This window comes from Typopeltis vanoorti, chromosome 10 (genome assembly GCF_054136105.1).
Source record: "Typopeltis vanoorti isolate ZY-2024b chromosome 10, IOZ_Tvanoo_1.0, whole genome shotgun sequence".
Taxonomy (NCBI): domain Eukaryota; kingdom Metazoa; phylum Arthropoda; class Arachnida; order Uropygi; family Thelyphonidae; genus Typopeltis; species Typopeltis vanoorti.
The window spans coordinates 70,573,688-70,589,969 of NC_143558.1; the positions used below are offsets into that span (position 1 = coordinate 70,573,688).

At 34.8% G+C, this 16,282-nt stretch overlaps 1 protein-coding gene across 3 annotated transcripts in view; it reads right to left on the bottom strand.

Moving 5' to 3' along the window:
* Positions 1-16,282, bottom strand: part of LOC150102497 (nuclear valosin-containing protein-like) — a 534,631-nt gene that overhangs the window by 108,115 nt on the left and 410,234 nt on the right. For all 3 annotated transcript variants that reach the window (XM_090398755.1, XM_090398754.1, XM_090398756.1), the window contains one exon: positions 15,954-16,076. In XM_090398755.1, the coding sequence (XP_090254881.1) occupies positions 15,954-16,076 (123 nt within the window). The remainder of the gene's footprint in view (positions 1-15,953; positions 16,077-16,282) is intronic.

Genomic DNA, 16,282 nt, shown 5'->3' on the forward strand with positions numbered 1-16,282 from the left:
GAAATAATAATAAAACGGAATAAAAATTTACATCAAGGAATTAAACTTTCTCCTACAGTAAAGTTAAACACTCTCCTCTTTGCCGATGACCAAATAATAATTACAAATTCTGAAGATAACTTACAGAAAGCTATGGCCTTTAAAGGACAAGATCCAGCAAGAACTAAAATAGTAATAGATAACGAGATCTTAGAACAGGTGAATTCATTTAACTACCTAGGATGTATGATCACATATGAAAATGAAAAAGATATAAACCTAAAAATTGCAAAATATTTAAAAATAACAGGTGTAATTAACTCTATATTTAAACCAAACCTAGTTCAAAAACAAACCAGACTAAAAGTATACAATACATTAGCCCTACCAGTCTTAATGTATGGAAGCGAAATCTGGACAATAAAACAAAAAGACAAACAAAGATTAACAGCAGCAGAAATGAAGTTTATGAGAAAAACTGCAAAGTATACCCTATTCTATCACAAAAGAAATGAAGAAATTATGAAAGAATAAAACCAAGAACCAGTAATACAAAAAATTAAAAAATATAAACTTAACGGATGGAACACGTTCAAAGAATGAAAACAGAAGGATTACCAAAACAAGCCTTAAAGTACAAGCCATTAGGAAAAAGAAAACAGAACGTCCTCTTAAACGATTCAATGATGACTTCTAAGGCTGGAACAGGCCATGCTAGGACTAAATCCTTGATACGCATGATGATGATGATGACTATTTATTATAAGCACTGAATAAATCATCACAGAATATTAGCTTAAGTGCCTAGTTTTAAGACAAAAGAAGCTTTACTTGAAGGGAATGAATATGAACTGCTACAAGGGCAGAACTTTGAAAAGTAGGTCACTCTCTCTCTCTCTCAAGCATCTTAATACTTGTGATTCCTTAAGTTCTCAAGAGGTATGACTTCTTCCATTATTTATATTTGGTCAGAAAACTAGTCATGAGTGAAAAATGAATCTCAATTTGTATTTCAACCAGTCAGCATGCATTAATACTTGTTGCCTATCAAACAAACTCTAAGTTCACTTTTAAGGAATTTAATTGTCTTTCCTAAGACAATTAAAGCCAAACACATGCACCATTTAAAATGATTTATTATCTAAAAATGGCTAGACACTTATTTTTATTACTTGTTAGTAAAACATTATGATGTCTTAGCAAGTAATATCCAAAATATGTATTTATGAGATACTAGGTACTTTATCTTGTTTCTATTCAGCTCTTTTCTTCAAGCTTTCATTATCTAAAAAATGGCCGGACTTATTGTCACTTGTTAGTAAAAGACCGTGATGTCATCTATTAGAAAGTGATATCTAAAATATGTACAATAAATTACATGATAACCGCAGTAATTAACTTTAATGAAATGAAAGTACAGATATTTCGTACTGAAAATAACAGTACATCATCAGTGCACAGAAACGAGCAAATCAAAGAAACAGGAATGCAAGGTACATACAGCAATCAGTGGTTTACCAATTAAAAACTGTTGCCGTGTGCTAGAAATTAATATTAATAAATAATATTATTAAAACCTATGTTTGATGGTTACATAAGATAAGAATCTCCCAAAACTTTTGGGAAAGAGAGAGACAATCGTTCTGATTCAGATTTGGCCGATGTAAAAAGGCCCGTGTGGTTATCGTGTAATTTATTGTTTATAGTCATGCCAAAGATACCTGTAAAGATTAGATCCAAAATATCTATTTATGAGATACTAGGTACTTTGTTTCTTTTTAGCTCTTTTCTTCAAACAGTTTTCATTGCATAAGTACAGATATTTGATGCCCCTACATAAGTCAGTTCTCTATGTATATTGTTGCATACAGAATGAGTACACACATTCAGAACTGACTGAATTATTCTCCTTTCTCTTCCTCATTTAAAAAAAATATATTATTTTTTAACTCTCATGTTGTTATAAGTAAAAATTTTGGTGCCTTCATCCATGTCTTATACTGATTCACATTACAGATTAGATTTACACTTCTATCAATAGAAAAGTCAAAAATGAAGATCGAGATTTATATTTTTAAACTGAAATAATAATATACTAAACATGAAATTATAAGGTGACAAAGGAACAGCTACCAGTATTTAAAACTTTGCAATATATGGGGTCAGGAAGAATAAATTAATGACCAATTAAAAAGTGGTCAGTGGAGCTGGGGGAGACAATGGCTGCAGGTGGTCTGGTAAAGCATGATGTAAGATAATGTCAAGACCTCACACTATGAATTTCTAATTTTTGGGTATTTATTTCTTGAGAATAGGGATTGGTGGGAGATTTGTGACCCCTTCTTCCCAAATTCACTCCAGTGAATCTTGTTCTACACTGATTCTTAGGTCCCAATGAGTTTTGTCATGGTATATACTGTAGTTTGGTAAGTAGGCCTTACATCAGACCAGATTAAATTACAATAGTTCGATGGCTGACTTTTATCTCACTTTTTCTTTTTTTTTGAATGAGTAAAATATGGCAGTTTCTTCCATGCTGTAGGATAGATGCCTAACAAGTAAGAGAGATTATAAAAATGAAAAATTATATAGGATGTGTGATTAATTATGAGGCATAAGTTTTGAGCATAATTTGAAAATATTAGAAAAGAAGACTTATTGTAACCAAAGACCACAGGAGATTTCAGTAAGCCATACCTGGTATAGTGTGTGGTGATTTAGCTAGGTCATTTATGCAAGAGTTGGAAAAAGGACTGATGCCAGAAGGCCAACTTCATCTTTAAGTCATGTTACAGTGGTACTATCTCAACATAAGGGAGATGTAAGCAGAGAAGACCAGAATTGTGTTATGGTGGATGGAAATTCAATAGTCTTAGCGAGAGACTGGAAAGTGATTTTTCTGCACTTGATTTTTTTAAAGTGATATTATGATTTGAAATTTTATTTTATTCTATTATTTATTGTTTATTTACACAGTATGCCTGTTAAATAATGAGACAGATTTTTTTTTACAGGTATAATATAAATAGAATTGGACAAAACAGTATATCATTTTAAGTGCTAGAATGTACTCATTCCAACGAGTACATGTACACGCAATAGATTCATTAGTTGTCATACAGACACTGTTTGAGTGAGATGCAATTAATACCTTGTGTCATGTTGAAATGGATATCATTTTAGATAGAATCGTGACTAGTGATGAATTATGGTGCATCCAATACAAATAAGAAACAAAAACAGCAAAGCACGCAATAGCAAGCACTGAAGCCTCTAAGAGACAGCAAAAGGTTGGAATGCAGATGTCTCAAGAAAACAGTGCTGATTATTTTCGTCAAAGTTCATGTAATTGTTCATAAGGAATTTCTTTTGGAGGGCTAAATGGTGTTAATTAACCCTCGGTACTATTTAAGTATCATGCAATATCTTAAACAATAAATGAAATCAGTGAAAAGGGAGAAGTACTGAACAAACAGCTGGCTGTTGCTTCATAACTATGTGCTTGTACATTGTGCATGTTAAACATGAACAGTTTCCCACTTCCTTATCTACCCCAGTGCTCGTGTATTCACCAGGTTTGGCAGCAGACTTTTTTTTTGTTTCCAAAATTGAAAATGATATTCAAAGGATACCAATTTGAATAAGTGGAAGTCATCCAGAAAAGTGTGACTACAAGATCAATGACACACCTACCAGCAGTAGTTTGAACTAAGTAAATGTTGTATTGAGTTAAGGGAAGATTATACTGAAAATAAATAAATCACTCATCTTCCTGTAGTTGCACTTTATAAAAAACGACTTTTATCTTGGTGTTTAATGAGCACACTGTATTTATTATTATTATTTATTTTTTAGCTTTTTGCAGCTGTGGCAAACTGCAGTACAGGCTAAATGACTTACTGTCTAAGTCACTCATAGAATTTTTTATTTTGACACACTTGTCGGTGAATCAATACAGGCAGCCCTCGGTTTACGTCTCAGTTCCATTCCTGAAAAAACAGGCGTAAAGTGAATCGCCATAAAATGAACCCAATTTTAATGGGAGTATGAAGTTATGTTCCACGCAGTCAAAAAATATGCACATCAAGTATGTGTAACATTATTATATTTAAAGCTTTGATAATACATACATATATATTTGTTCAAATAAAATTATTAATAACGAAAACAAAACAAAATTATATACAAAAAATATGAAACTTCGAAAAGATATTACATATTTCTATGTTGAAGTTCCTGGTTTCGGATCACCTGCATTTTTTGAAAAAAGTATCCAGTATTAACTGCCTAGATTTTCTTTTTCTTTCTTTAAGGAGTTCAGTGTAAGGTCGAATAGATGCGATTACACTCCTTTTTACATTCGCACTCCATTCCCAATCGTGGTCCATTTCGCAGAGTTCATCAGTCAATGTCTCTATGCTTGCAAGGATACACTGTAAATCGGCCATTTTCATATCTCTCAGAGGACTTTCTTCATTTTCTTTCTCCTCCTTTGGATGTTGACTTAATTGTTTGGCTAATTCTTTTAAGTCTTCATTGGAAAGAGGTTTATCATGGCTCTCTAAGACTTCTGTCACATCTTCAGCTGTAATATCGTACAATCCCATTCTCCTCTAGCTCTAATTCCTCGAAGTTGTGTATAAATGCTGGAAGAAGTTTTCACCATGCTCCTTTTAAACACTTTGCTGACACGTCATTCCAAGCTGCCTCGATGTTGTTAATGCCCTTCAAAATATCAAATGACCGCCAATAGTCTTTAATAGTTTTTCCTGAAGTTTCCAAGACTCTTACCATTTCCATAAATGTTATACGGAGGTAATAGGCTTTGAAGATTGATATAATCCCATGATTCATCAGTTGCAAAAGCGATGTTGTGTTTGGAGGCATGTAAACAACATTGACATCCAATGGTGTTCTTACTTCAGCAAGATTTTGAAGATGTCCAGGGGCATTATCCAAGAGAAGCAATGCCTTGGCTAGCAAATCATTTTCTTTACAGAAGCAAAGCATGGTAGGATAAAAATAATTTGTGTACCAATCTATAAAAACATCTTGTGTAACCCAAGCTTTCTTGTTCCATTTCCAATAGACTGGCAGCATGGCTTTTAGACCCTTGAAGGTGTGTGGTGTCTGTGAATGGTACACCAACATTGGTTTAAGCTTCAAAGTTCTGGAGACATTTGCACCCAACAAAAGCATAAGTCTATCTTTTGCAGCTTTAAAACATGGAGCAGAACATTCTTCACAGGAAATGAAGGTGCGTGATGGCAATTTTTTTCCAGTAGAGCCCAGTCTCATCAACATTAAAAATAAGATCAGGAGGATAACTTCCTTGTTCTACACAGTCTTGAAATTCTTTAGGCAAAGCAGCCACTGCCGCAACATCTGCATTTCCGCCTCACCACATAATTTGACACTGTGGCACTTACTTCGAGACTTAAATCTCACGAACCAACCTTTGCTTCCTAAAAATGTTTCTTCGCCTCCATCTGTCTTTTTAAGATCCTCAAAAATTGTTTTTGCTTTCTCAGTTATAACAGCCTGCATCAGAGGAATGTTTTTCTGATTCAAATCATCCACCCATAATGATAATAATTTTTCCATTTTTTCATGAAGTTTACCTCTACTATAATGTACATGGTTTGCATTTAGTGATGCCGTAGATTGTTGCGCAGACTGTTTTATTCTATCTGCATTTTTCATAATTGTAGTAACAGTCGATGGAGGTAAGTTCATACTTCTACAGACATTAGCACGTGTCTGCCCATCTTCCATTCTTCGAATCACCTCCATCTTCTTTTAAAGTGTGATTGATTTCCGTGCCTTCTTAACACAAAGTTCTGCTAATTTATCTGCACTTCTATTATCAGACATGGTATGTAATTACGTACTTTATCAATTTAAATATGTATGTACATAAAAAAAAATTAAATAGAACAATTAGGTAGATTCAACATTAAAACTAGGTTTGATACATATATGTCGTAGTAGCTGGGTAAATACTCAAACACTAGAGTGCCTGCTAGCGTCGTTTCTCAGTCAACCACACTACAGTAAGAAAGCACGTGCAGGCGACTGCCGTTATTGTGAATCGGCGTAAATCGAGGGCTGGCTGTACTTGGAAGAATTGTCTGGTGATCGGTATTTTGAGTAGAACATAGAATGAAGCCATTCCAAGAAGAATTAGTTATGTGGATAGAATAAGGTTATTACCAGCAAAGCAGAAAGTGTAATCTTAGAAGCCATCTAAAGAAAAACATGAAATTGGAAATGGCTAAGGATATTCCATTGAAAAAAAAAAAACTTCAGTGAGGTTAGGGTCTAAGTCAACAAGGAAGAGTTCCAACATGATATCCACATAACATACTTGGAAGGGGAAACTGATTAAGAAAAAGTAAAAAATGTTGGGAAGATGGTGCTAATAGCTCATATTCTTGTGGATAGATAGACAATTTGTATTAAATCATTGAATTCAACTATTAGTAACTTTCATGCTTTTCATTCTTGTAGGTGTATTTACCTTACAGGTCCTTTCTTCTCATTTAATATAATGATAGGCTGTAGGTACAAATGCTTCACAAATGCCAAATATTTATTTTGGCTGCTTACAAAGCATTCATAAAGTTTAAGGCAAACTAAAGCTGATCTGAATGGGATTAAAAAAAGTTAAATACTAAGATACAAATACCATTATAGCTCAATAAATTTGTTTATTTTATTCTATTTACTTTTTCATGAACATCGTAAGGTTATCAATTGGCTGAATAGATAAATGAATGGGGATAAAGTCATTTTCTCGATAATTTTCTTTCTGCATTTGCTATTCTTACTCCTTCTTATCACTAAAATAAATTTTGGAGTAAGGTGGTCATTTTTTACATACTAGCTACATCCTATAAAATGCAACATTAAGACCAGCTGGGTAACAGTGCAATCTCCTGGGAAATCGATCATTCAACATGCTGCACTCTAGCAAAAAAAAATTTTGCTTCTGTCCCTATAAATCTGAAGTATTGCAAAACATTAAGCAAATGATAATATGACTAAAAGCAAACTTTCATTGTCATCTTTCTCGTTCGCAACCTTGAAACTCAATCTATCCATCTACAGATGCTTTCTAATGAATTTATAGCAGAAGTTATAGAGAAGAAGGAAAATCATTTTAAGTCTATAGCATATGCCAACAAATGCTGTAGCAAACTGCTTACCTCAATCACTTGATCACAGTCCTAAGAAAATAAACTCAATCCAAATTTCTGATAAACACAAGATTATCAAGAATACATAAAACAACTGAATGAAATGACAAAGGAAAACTACTGTGATTCAAATTTGAATAACCCATCTCACAAAACTCTGAAAGTTCTAAAAGAAATAAACCAACAAATTTATACTTGTTACATGTATGATATGAACCTAGTATTACTTAACTGACATAACTAATAAGTCTGTATATCTGGAGAAAAGAAACAATAAAAAACAACCCATCCTTGTTTGCTCGGCATCCAATCCTAGTAATGGGAAGGGATCTTCTTGATTGTGTTGTCCCATCTTTTTACATAAATCACTTATACAGTATCTCTGAGTATCATTTGCTATCAAATATTTGAGCAGCCGAGTTCTGTCTTGTCACAAATTAAGACTAATGATTCAGATACAGCCTCTGCCCTCTCCCCCAAAAGCATTCTTAGGTAATTTTTACATAAGTGGCTGGTGCCCAATTCATAGTGTAATTTGACCTTAAAAATATATTTGATGAACCCAGTATCCCATCCTGCTGCATTCTACATCATTTTAGTGTTCCCACTGTGCCTTGAGTGATCTTTTTCTGATATGTACGTTTTCTACAAGAGCAAACTTATTTTATAAACTTCAGGGTATTTGTTAAATGGTGCCCATCTTTTTGATCAAAACATAGCCAGAAGTTTTTGTACTAGTTTACAGGTAACATCTGTTCTTTGTATTTTGTAAGTGGATGTAGTATTAATAGCTTGTCTTGATCATAAATAAAAATAAGAGACATGACTATTAAATTCTCAGAATGACCTTTTACTACTATGCATATGGTACTCAGGAGGGACCACATGACTATGTATGTCTAATGCTATGTCATTGTACATGGCTATGCTATTGCCTTCAGTTGTATCAAACAATCAAAGTAGTACCTGACAAGCTGAGGTAGAGTTTGCACGAGCGTGTTTGTTGCTTTCTTAAGAAAAATGAGTGAAGATAATAATTTAGCAGAATATTAAAATCAAGGTGCAAAGTTAGGCAAAATCACAAGTGAAACTCTAGACATTAAAAGTAGTTTATTGTAAAGATCCCTTGGAAAAGTCTAGTACATTTGCATGACATAAGAGATTTAAAGTACAGGAGACACGAGAGATGATGAAAAACTGGATGACCACAAACTCATCAAACATGAAATTTCTGGAAACAGTGTAGCAATTAGTCAGTCTGACAGACAATTAAGTGAACAGGTAAAAGCAGAATTAAGCACCAAGTTTCATTACCAGAGTTACCATTGGTAATGAAACTTAGTGCTTTTAGGACAACCTTGAAACAATGCCAAAGAAGCAATGGAAAACATCATTTTTACCAAGACCTAAAATGGCAAGAACGTAACCTCTTTTTGGGACATGCAATGCTTGTTTGTTCATCATCATCACCACCATCAAATTCCTAATATATGTTCTTAGGGAATGTTCAGGATATTATGATATGAAAACCTGACACCATTACTTACTTCCTATTGAAAATTTTACTCCAAATTAATCTGTTATTTGTCAGGATATATAGGTTCTCCATTAAGGATGCAGTTGATGTTTTCAATGTTTCTGCCTATTTTCATTGATTTTGTCTTTTTATTGCTAATTTTCATACCATATTTATTACAGCAGTTATTCAATTTAGTTAGGGTATCCTACATACTTATACTGGACTTCTTTAGGAATATAACATCATTTACATGAAGTTAACAGCTGAGATTAACATTTCCAATTTTTATAACAGCTTACTGCCACCTTCCTTCATAATATGATCCCTACAGAAATGAGAAATAATGGTGGAGATAATGTGCACCTTTATCTCACCGATTTAATACCAAGCCATCTTCCTGTACCTCCTTTGATTCTAACTGCTGACTTACAACTGAAATACAGACTATGTACTACTCAATATGATATTCCATTTACACCACTAATGTTTTTAACAGCTTTTCTCTTGGCATTGTGCCACATATGTTTTTCAGCTATACAGATCCTTCTAATTCATATCATAGTTGAGAAATCATAAGTTCTCATGATTTCTCAACTATTTGTCTTATAGTGAAAATCTGAAACTGACAATCTCTATTTGGCCTGAACTCAGCTTGTTCTTTTCTAAGTTTCCCTTTCACAATTTTTCTTAGCCTTTTCTCAAGTATGCTTGCACACTTGACTGACAAATACCAAAAAAACATAGATTTGCTAACATTAATACATTAAATATTAATGCATTAAATCCTGAAATGCATAAAATGCATTCCAGAATATGAGTTTTCAGAAATATTTTGGAGAAGGGCAGGATTGTCTAACCAAGTGCATTGTTTCAAAAGGAGAAGATAAACAAAGGCAAAACTAAGCATATACCTATAGTAACTGCAGTGTAATTCATTAATGTTATTAGAGTTCCCTTAATTTTAAACTACTGTTAATAAAATACAATCACTGAAATATTGCACTATGCTATACTGCATAGTGCAATGTTCAACTAACTCTCCATCCTCATTTGCGTTATAGTGAAACAAATGAGGATGGAGAGTTAGTTGAACAGTGGGCTGAAAGTAATCAAATGAATCTTATACAAGATCCTAAGCAACCATCATCATTTAACAGTGGAAGATGGAAAAGAAGTTATATCCCAGACCTTGGATTTGTCATCATCATCATCAAATTCCTGCCATGTACCCTCAAGGGGTGTACAAGATATGATAGTACTACATGAAAAAAATTACATCATTATTAATTTCCTATCTACAATTTTCCTCCAAATCAGTCTGTTACTTGTCAAGACTCCAACATTATCAGATCTTATATTTCTATCGTCTAAAGCACTTTGTACTGTATCAATCCACCAATATCTTGGTCTTCCTCTGGGTCGTTTTGCTGCCAACCTGGAAGAGAACACTTGTTTTGCTAATCTTTCCTCGCCCATTCTGTTTAAGTGACCATAACACCTGAGATTAGATCTGCTAACGCATTCCTGGATGCTGACAATGTCAAGTTCTTTCCTAATATCCTCGTTTTTAATATGATATTGCCATTAATGCCATCTGTTCACGCCTATAATCTTTCTCAGGACTCTCATATCTGTGGTCTCTAGTCTTTGGTCAAGTGTTTTACTTCTGACCCAGCTCTCAGATCCATAATTTAAAACTGGTTTGAATACTGTCTTGTATACAGCTAATTTAGTGTTCCGACTAATTTCTCTCTTATTCCATATGAATTTATTCAATTGACTTCCCACCATACCAGCTTTGCTGATTCTGTTGTCTATTTCTATATTTAATTTACCATCTTCAGTAAAAATCGTGCCTAAATAGCTGAAATGTTTTACTTGTTCCACAGGTTCTCCATTCACAACAGATTTGACATTTTCAATGATTCTGCCTATTTTCATTGTCTTTGTCTTTTTATTGCTGACCTTCATACCATATCTATTACAACAGCTATTCAATTTAGTCAGAGAATCTTGCAGACTTGTAGCAGATTTATTTAGAAGTATAACATCATCCGCATAAAGCAAAGAGCTGACATTAACATCTCCAATTTTGATATCATGTTTAATACCACTTTCCTTCATAATGTGATCCATATAGATAATGAATAACAGAGGGGATAATGTACATCCTTGTCTCACACCAGATCTAACATTAAACCATCTTCCTGTACTTCCTTCAATTCTAACTGCTGACTTACAACTCAAATAAAGACTAAGTATTGCTTGATATAATGCCCCATTCACACCATATAACTGCAGCGTATTGAATAGCTTCTCTCTTGGCACCTTATCATATGCCTTTTCCAGATCAACAAAACTTAAATACAGATCTTTGTTATATTCCCATGCTTTCTCGACTATTTGTCGTAAAGTGAAGATCTGATCCTGACAGCCTCTGTTTGGCCTGAATCCAGCTTGTTCTTCACTCAGCTTTTCTTCCACAATTCTTCTCAACCGTTTCTCAAGTATACTTGCATAGATCTTGCCAGGAACACTCAGTAGAGAAATATCTCTGTAATTCTCACATGCAGTTTTATTTCCCTTTTTATATATGGGTACTATGAGAGCTCTACTCCAATCATCAGGAATTTGTCCCTCTGTCCAGGCTTTCTGAACTATGCAGTGCAGCCACTGTGAGACTCTTATACCACCATACTTCAGCATTTCTGGTCGAATATCATCTACTCCTGCTGCCTTTCCACATTTCAAGCCTTTGATGGCTTTTTCTACTTCAAGTATGGATATGTATTCCTGACTGCATGCCTGGTCAGTGTTTTTTTACCACTGTGCTGTCATCCCTGCTTGTTTCATTTAGCAGTTTTTCAAAGTAATTACTCCATACTTCAAGGATATCTTTTTCTCCCGTTCTCATGTCACCTTTATTATCTCTAATTCCTTTTACAGCACTCTTTCCTCCATTCTTAAGCTTCGTCAACAACCTCCAGAATATTATGCCACCTTCTTGATATTTATTTTCTATATTCTTGCCAAAGTCCTCCCATGACTTTTGTTTAGCTAGTTTTACACAGTGTTTAGCATTCTTGCATTTGTCTCTATATTCTCTAAGAGCACAAGCTGACTTATTTGCCAGGAACTTTAGGTATGCTTTCTTCTTTTCCTTCACTGCCTCTTTAACTTCCTGTGTCCACCAGGGAGTTCTGATTTTTTTATCCTTACAGACAACCTCACCACATGCCTCTCTGGCAGAATCAATCAATGTTTTCTTCAGAGTTTGCCACTGAATCTCCAAGGTTTGATTCCTGTTCTCAAACTCTTTCATTTTTTCTTCAATAATCTTTGTGTATTTTAGTCTACCTTTCACATCTGAGAGCTGCTCAACTTTTATTCGCTTTAAAACTTTCTTACATGTTATTCTTTTCAATATGAAATTCAATTTTATCCTGCTCAAGACTAAATAGTGATCACTTCCAATTTCAAATCCTCGGTACACTCTGGTGTCCTGCACCAGGGAGAAAACATCACTATCAACAATAACATAGTCGATGAGACTTTTCTTATTCCTAGCCTCTTCTCTCCATGTGAATTTGTGCACATTTTTATGTTGGAACATGGTGTTAGTAATAACCAGTCCATATCCTGAGCAGAAATCCAACAGATATTTTCCATTATTATTAGCTTTGCTCTTTTCTCCAAATTTTCCCAAAATATTTTTGTATGTCTCACAATCATTTCCTACTCTGCTATTTAGATCCCCAACAAGGACCAACTTTTCATTTTTCATTGTGTCAGTTGCTTTTTCTAAAGCATCAACAAATTCCTCCACTTCTACCTTAGTAGAACCTTCTATGGGACCATAGGCACAAATAAGTCTCATTGTCCAGTTCCCCATTCTCATATTTGCCCACATTACTCTACTTGAGACTGCCTGCCATTCAAGAAGATTAGCCTCGTATTTTGTGTTGAATACTATGGCTACTCCTTCTTTTCCTTGATTGTCATTGCCTGAACATAACATTTTGTATTTATTGCTCAAAAAGATCTCACCAGTTTTGGTCTTTTTTGTTTCAGTCACCCCTATTATGTCGATCTGGTACTTATCTAATTCCTCAGCTAGCTCCATTTCTTTGCCATTCGGGCTTCTTAAGTTGATAGTACCAATCTTTAACTCTGGTGATGTTGAGTTGGGGTTTATTTTCAGATTTGTTCCAGTAGGTGACTTTTCGCTGTTCGCCCTGGTTCCCTGATGAAAACAACGGGGGCCTTGTTTAACTGGGCGACGCCCCAGCCGGCATGAAATTTTGTCATGTTGTACCATCATTCTATATTTTGGCTTAACCAATAAGAATACAATTTAGTCGGCTAAATCCCAAATTGCCAGCCCATCCTCGTGTGTTCAGTATTCAAGTAGATACCCAACAGGGTGCACCACGAGAAGGTGAGGATTGGACATTAGGTCAGAAGCCCTGGTTGGTTCTCCGCATTCCTTTAAAGGCTATGTGGAGGTCTCCTCTCAGTTATACAGCTTTGACCCTTAAGCACTCCCCCTTGGATATGTTAGTAATAGAATAGCTAATCTGTGCACTAAACAAGTACTTGCACCAATCCCAAGTTCACAACATAGACCAATAATGCTGCAAGTTTTCCCACCAGTCCGACTTAAGGAGATCCCACTTAGAAGATGCTTTAATTTTAAAAAAGCTAACTGGGAACAGTTGTCAAGAGAATTAGACATAAACCTGACCAACATTTCACCAAGACCAGAAAATTATGGAAAGTTTATCAAAGATTATAGGTCACAATATGAAAGATATTGTGACCTATATGATAAAGATCCATTTTCATCAGAAACAATTGATGCAGGAGAGCAACTTATAGCAGCTCTGTCTGAAAAAAGAAGTTAACAATGGGCAGAGAAAATTAAAAGCTTAGATATGAAGCACAGTAGCAGGAAAGCCTGGCTCTTACTCAAAAAATTATCAGTTGCTGCTGTTGTGATCCCACAACAGCAGCAACTGAAGTTAATATAAATGCAAACCAAATTGCAACTCAGCTATCTCTGAATGGTAAACCAAGTACTGAAGGAAAAATACCTAAAGATTATATTAAAAAAGTTAGGAATTCAGAAAATAATCTCTTCGAAGCACCATTTACCAAAAAGGAACTAGAAAATGCTCTAAAAGCCTTAAAACCAGGAAAAGCTGCCAGTATAGATGATATCAGAAATGAGATAATAAGGAATTTGGGAGAAAAGGCAACAGAGTGGTTGTTAGAATTTTTCAACTTTTGTTGGAAATTTTCTAAAATACCTAGCATATGGAGGCAAACGAAAGTAATACCTATCCTGAAACCAGGTAAAACTGCTGAGGATCCAAAGAGCTACAGGCTTATAGCTCTCCTATGCACAACACTGAAGCTGTATCTGTATGAGAGGTTAATCTTGAACAGACTAAGTCCAGAAATAGAGAAAGTGCTGATAAAAGAACAGGCAGGATTTAGACCAGGAAGATCATGCACTGGACAAGTATTAAACTTAACACAGTTTATTGAGGATGACTTTGAGAAGGGATTGGCAACAGGAGCTGTATTTATAGATATGACAGCAGCATATGACATGCTAAATCTTAGAAAGCTTATAGTCAAAATTTACAGCATGACAAACAGCTATCGGTTAGTGGAGATATTTAGGTCACTGCTGTTCAGCAGGAGATTCTTTGTTGATTTTTCAAGGAAAAAAGAGCAGATGGCATATCCAGAAAAATGGTCTACCTCAGGGAAGTGTGCTATCTCCTCTCCTCTTCAATATATATATATACTAATGACCAACCTATAAACCCATGGTCAAGAACCTTCTTATATGCAGATGACTGGGAAATAGCTTATCAAGCAAAATCCTTTGATGACATTCAGAAGCAGCTCACACAAGAGCTAGAAACCCTTACAGTTTACTATAAGGAAAACCAACTGAAACCAAATCCCAGTAAAACCCAAATGTGTCTTTTCCATCTCAATAACAGGGAGGCAAGGAGAGAGTTAAATATAGAATGGAATGGTGTGAAACTGGTCAATTATCCAAATCCAATTTACCTAGGTGTTATACTAGATAGGATCCTAAATTATAAGCGACACATAGAGAAGACAACAGCTAAAACTCAAACACGTAATAATATTCTGCCGATTAACATCATCCCGGTGGGGTGCAAATCCACAAGTACCGTGCACCTCTGCACTGGCACTTTGCTTTTCGACAGCCGAGTATGCTATCCCTGTTTGGGAAAGATCATCACATGTCAAAATTATTGATAAGGTTCTTAATGAAACATGTTGGCACATTACCCGGCTGCCTTAAGCCTACAAAAATTGACCATCTATACTCACTGTCCGGTATTGCACTTCCTCAAATCAGGACTACACAGAGTAGATATGAGCAGAAACAACAACTAAATGATGAACGGCATCCTTTGTATGGACATGTTGCAGTACATAAGAGGCTAAGATCAAGGAAAAGTTTTATTCACTCAGTGGAACCGTTGGTTGATTCCATAAAAGCTACAAGGTCAACAATGTGGCAAGAACAATCTCCAGAGGCTCTGAACTTAAATGAATCTCTTCCTTCTGGCTTACATCTTGACTGGCAAAGATGGAAGACACTGAATAGACTTCATTCTGGAATGGGCAGATCAAAGCAGAATATGGCCAGATGGGGCTACACACACAATGACAGCTGCTCATGTGGTGAAACACAAACCAACCAACCATGGATTATCTTCTGCAATACTGCTTAATAGACATTAATATGTACCCAAGAAGATTTAATGCAGTGTAATGAAACAACTTTGAAGTATATTAATCACTGGATGAGTGAAATTTGACATTTTATGTTTCTGCTTAATATTTCTTTCAATGTCTATTTCTTTAAACGTATGCGTTTAATCATTTATATGTATGCTCTTACATTTTCTGTAGTTTGCACACGAAATAAATAAGTACTGAAACATTTGATTATGGTATAATAATAAACACAAATGTAGGATGTTATGGAGTACACCATGAAATCTAAGGTGAATGTATTATGTCTGCTAATGTTCCTTAGATCTGCAAAGGTGATAATAGCTACCAATGTAAAGGTAAGCAAACAGTTGTGTGTGCAATCTTGGAAGTTAATTGTCATGCCTCATATTTTACTTAAGCAGAACATTTTTATTATTGTATGCTTGATGATATAAAAGTGTAAACATAATGCTTTGAAATTTTACCTCGTGTGCATCAGAACGACGAGGACATAAGGCATCAAGTTCATCAAAGAAAATGACACATGGTGCAGAATTTCTGGCTCTTTGGAAACACTGTCGTACTGCTCTTTCACTCTCACCAACATACTTAAAAAATAATAATAATAAATAAATAAAAATGAATGCAGCTTCATCAAGTTAATCTTAATTATCCATTAAAATACTAAATAATAATTTTAAAAATAATTTCATATCATACAAAGAGCTACTTCATTTCAATCCCTTTGGGATGACAGTAGGTTAGATCAATTCCGTGCTAGAATGAAAAAGAAGAGAAGATAAACAAAGGCAAA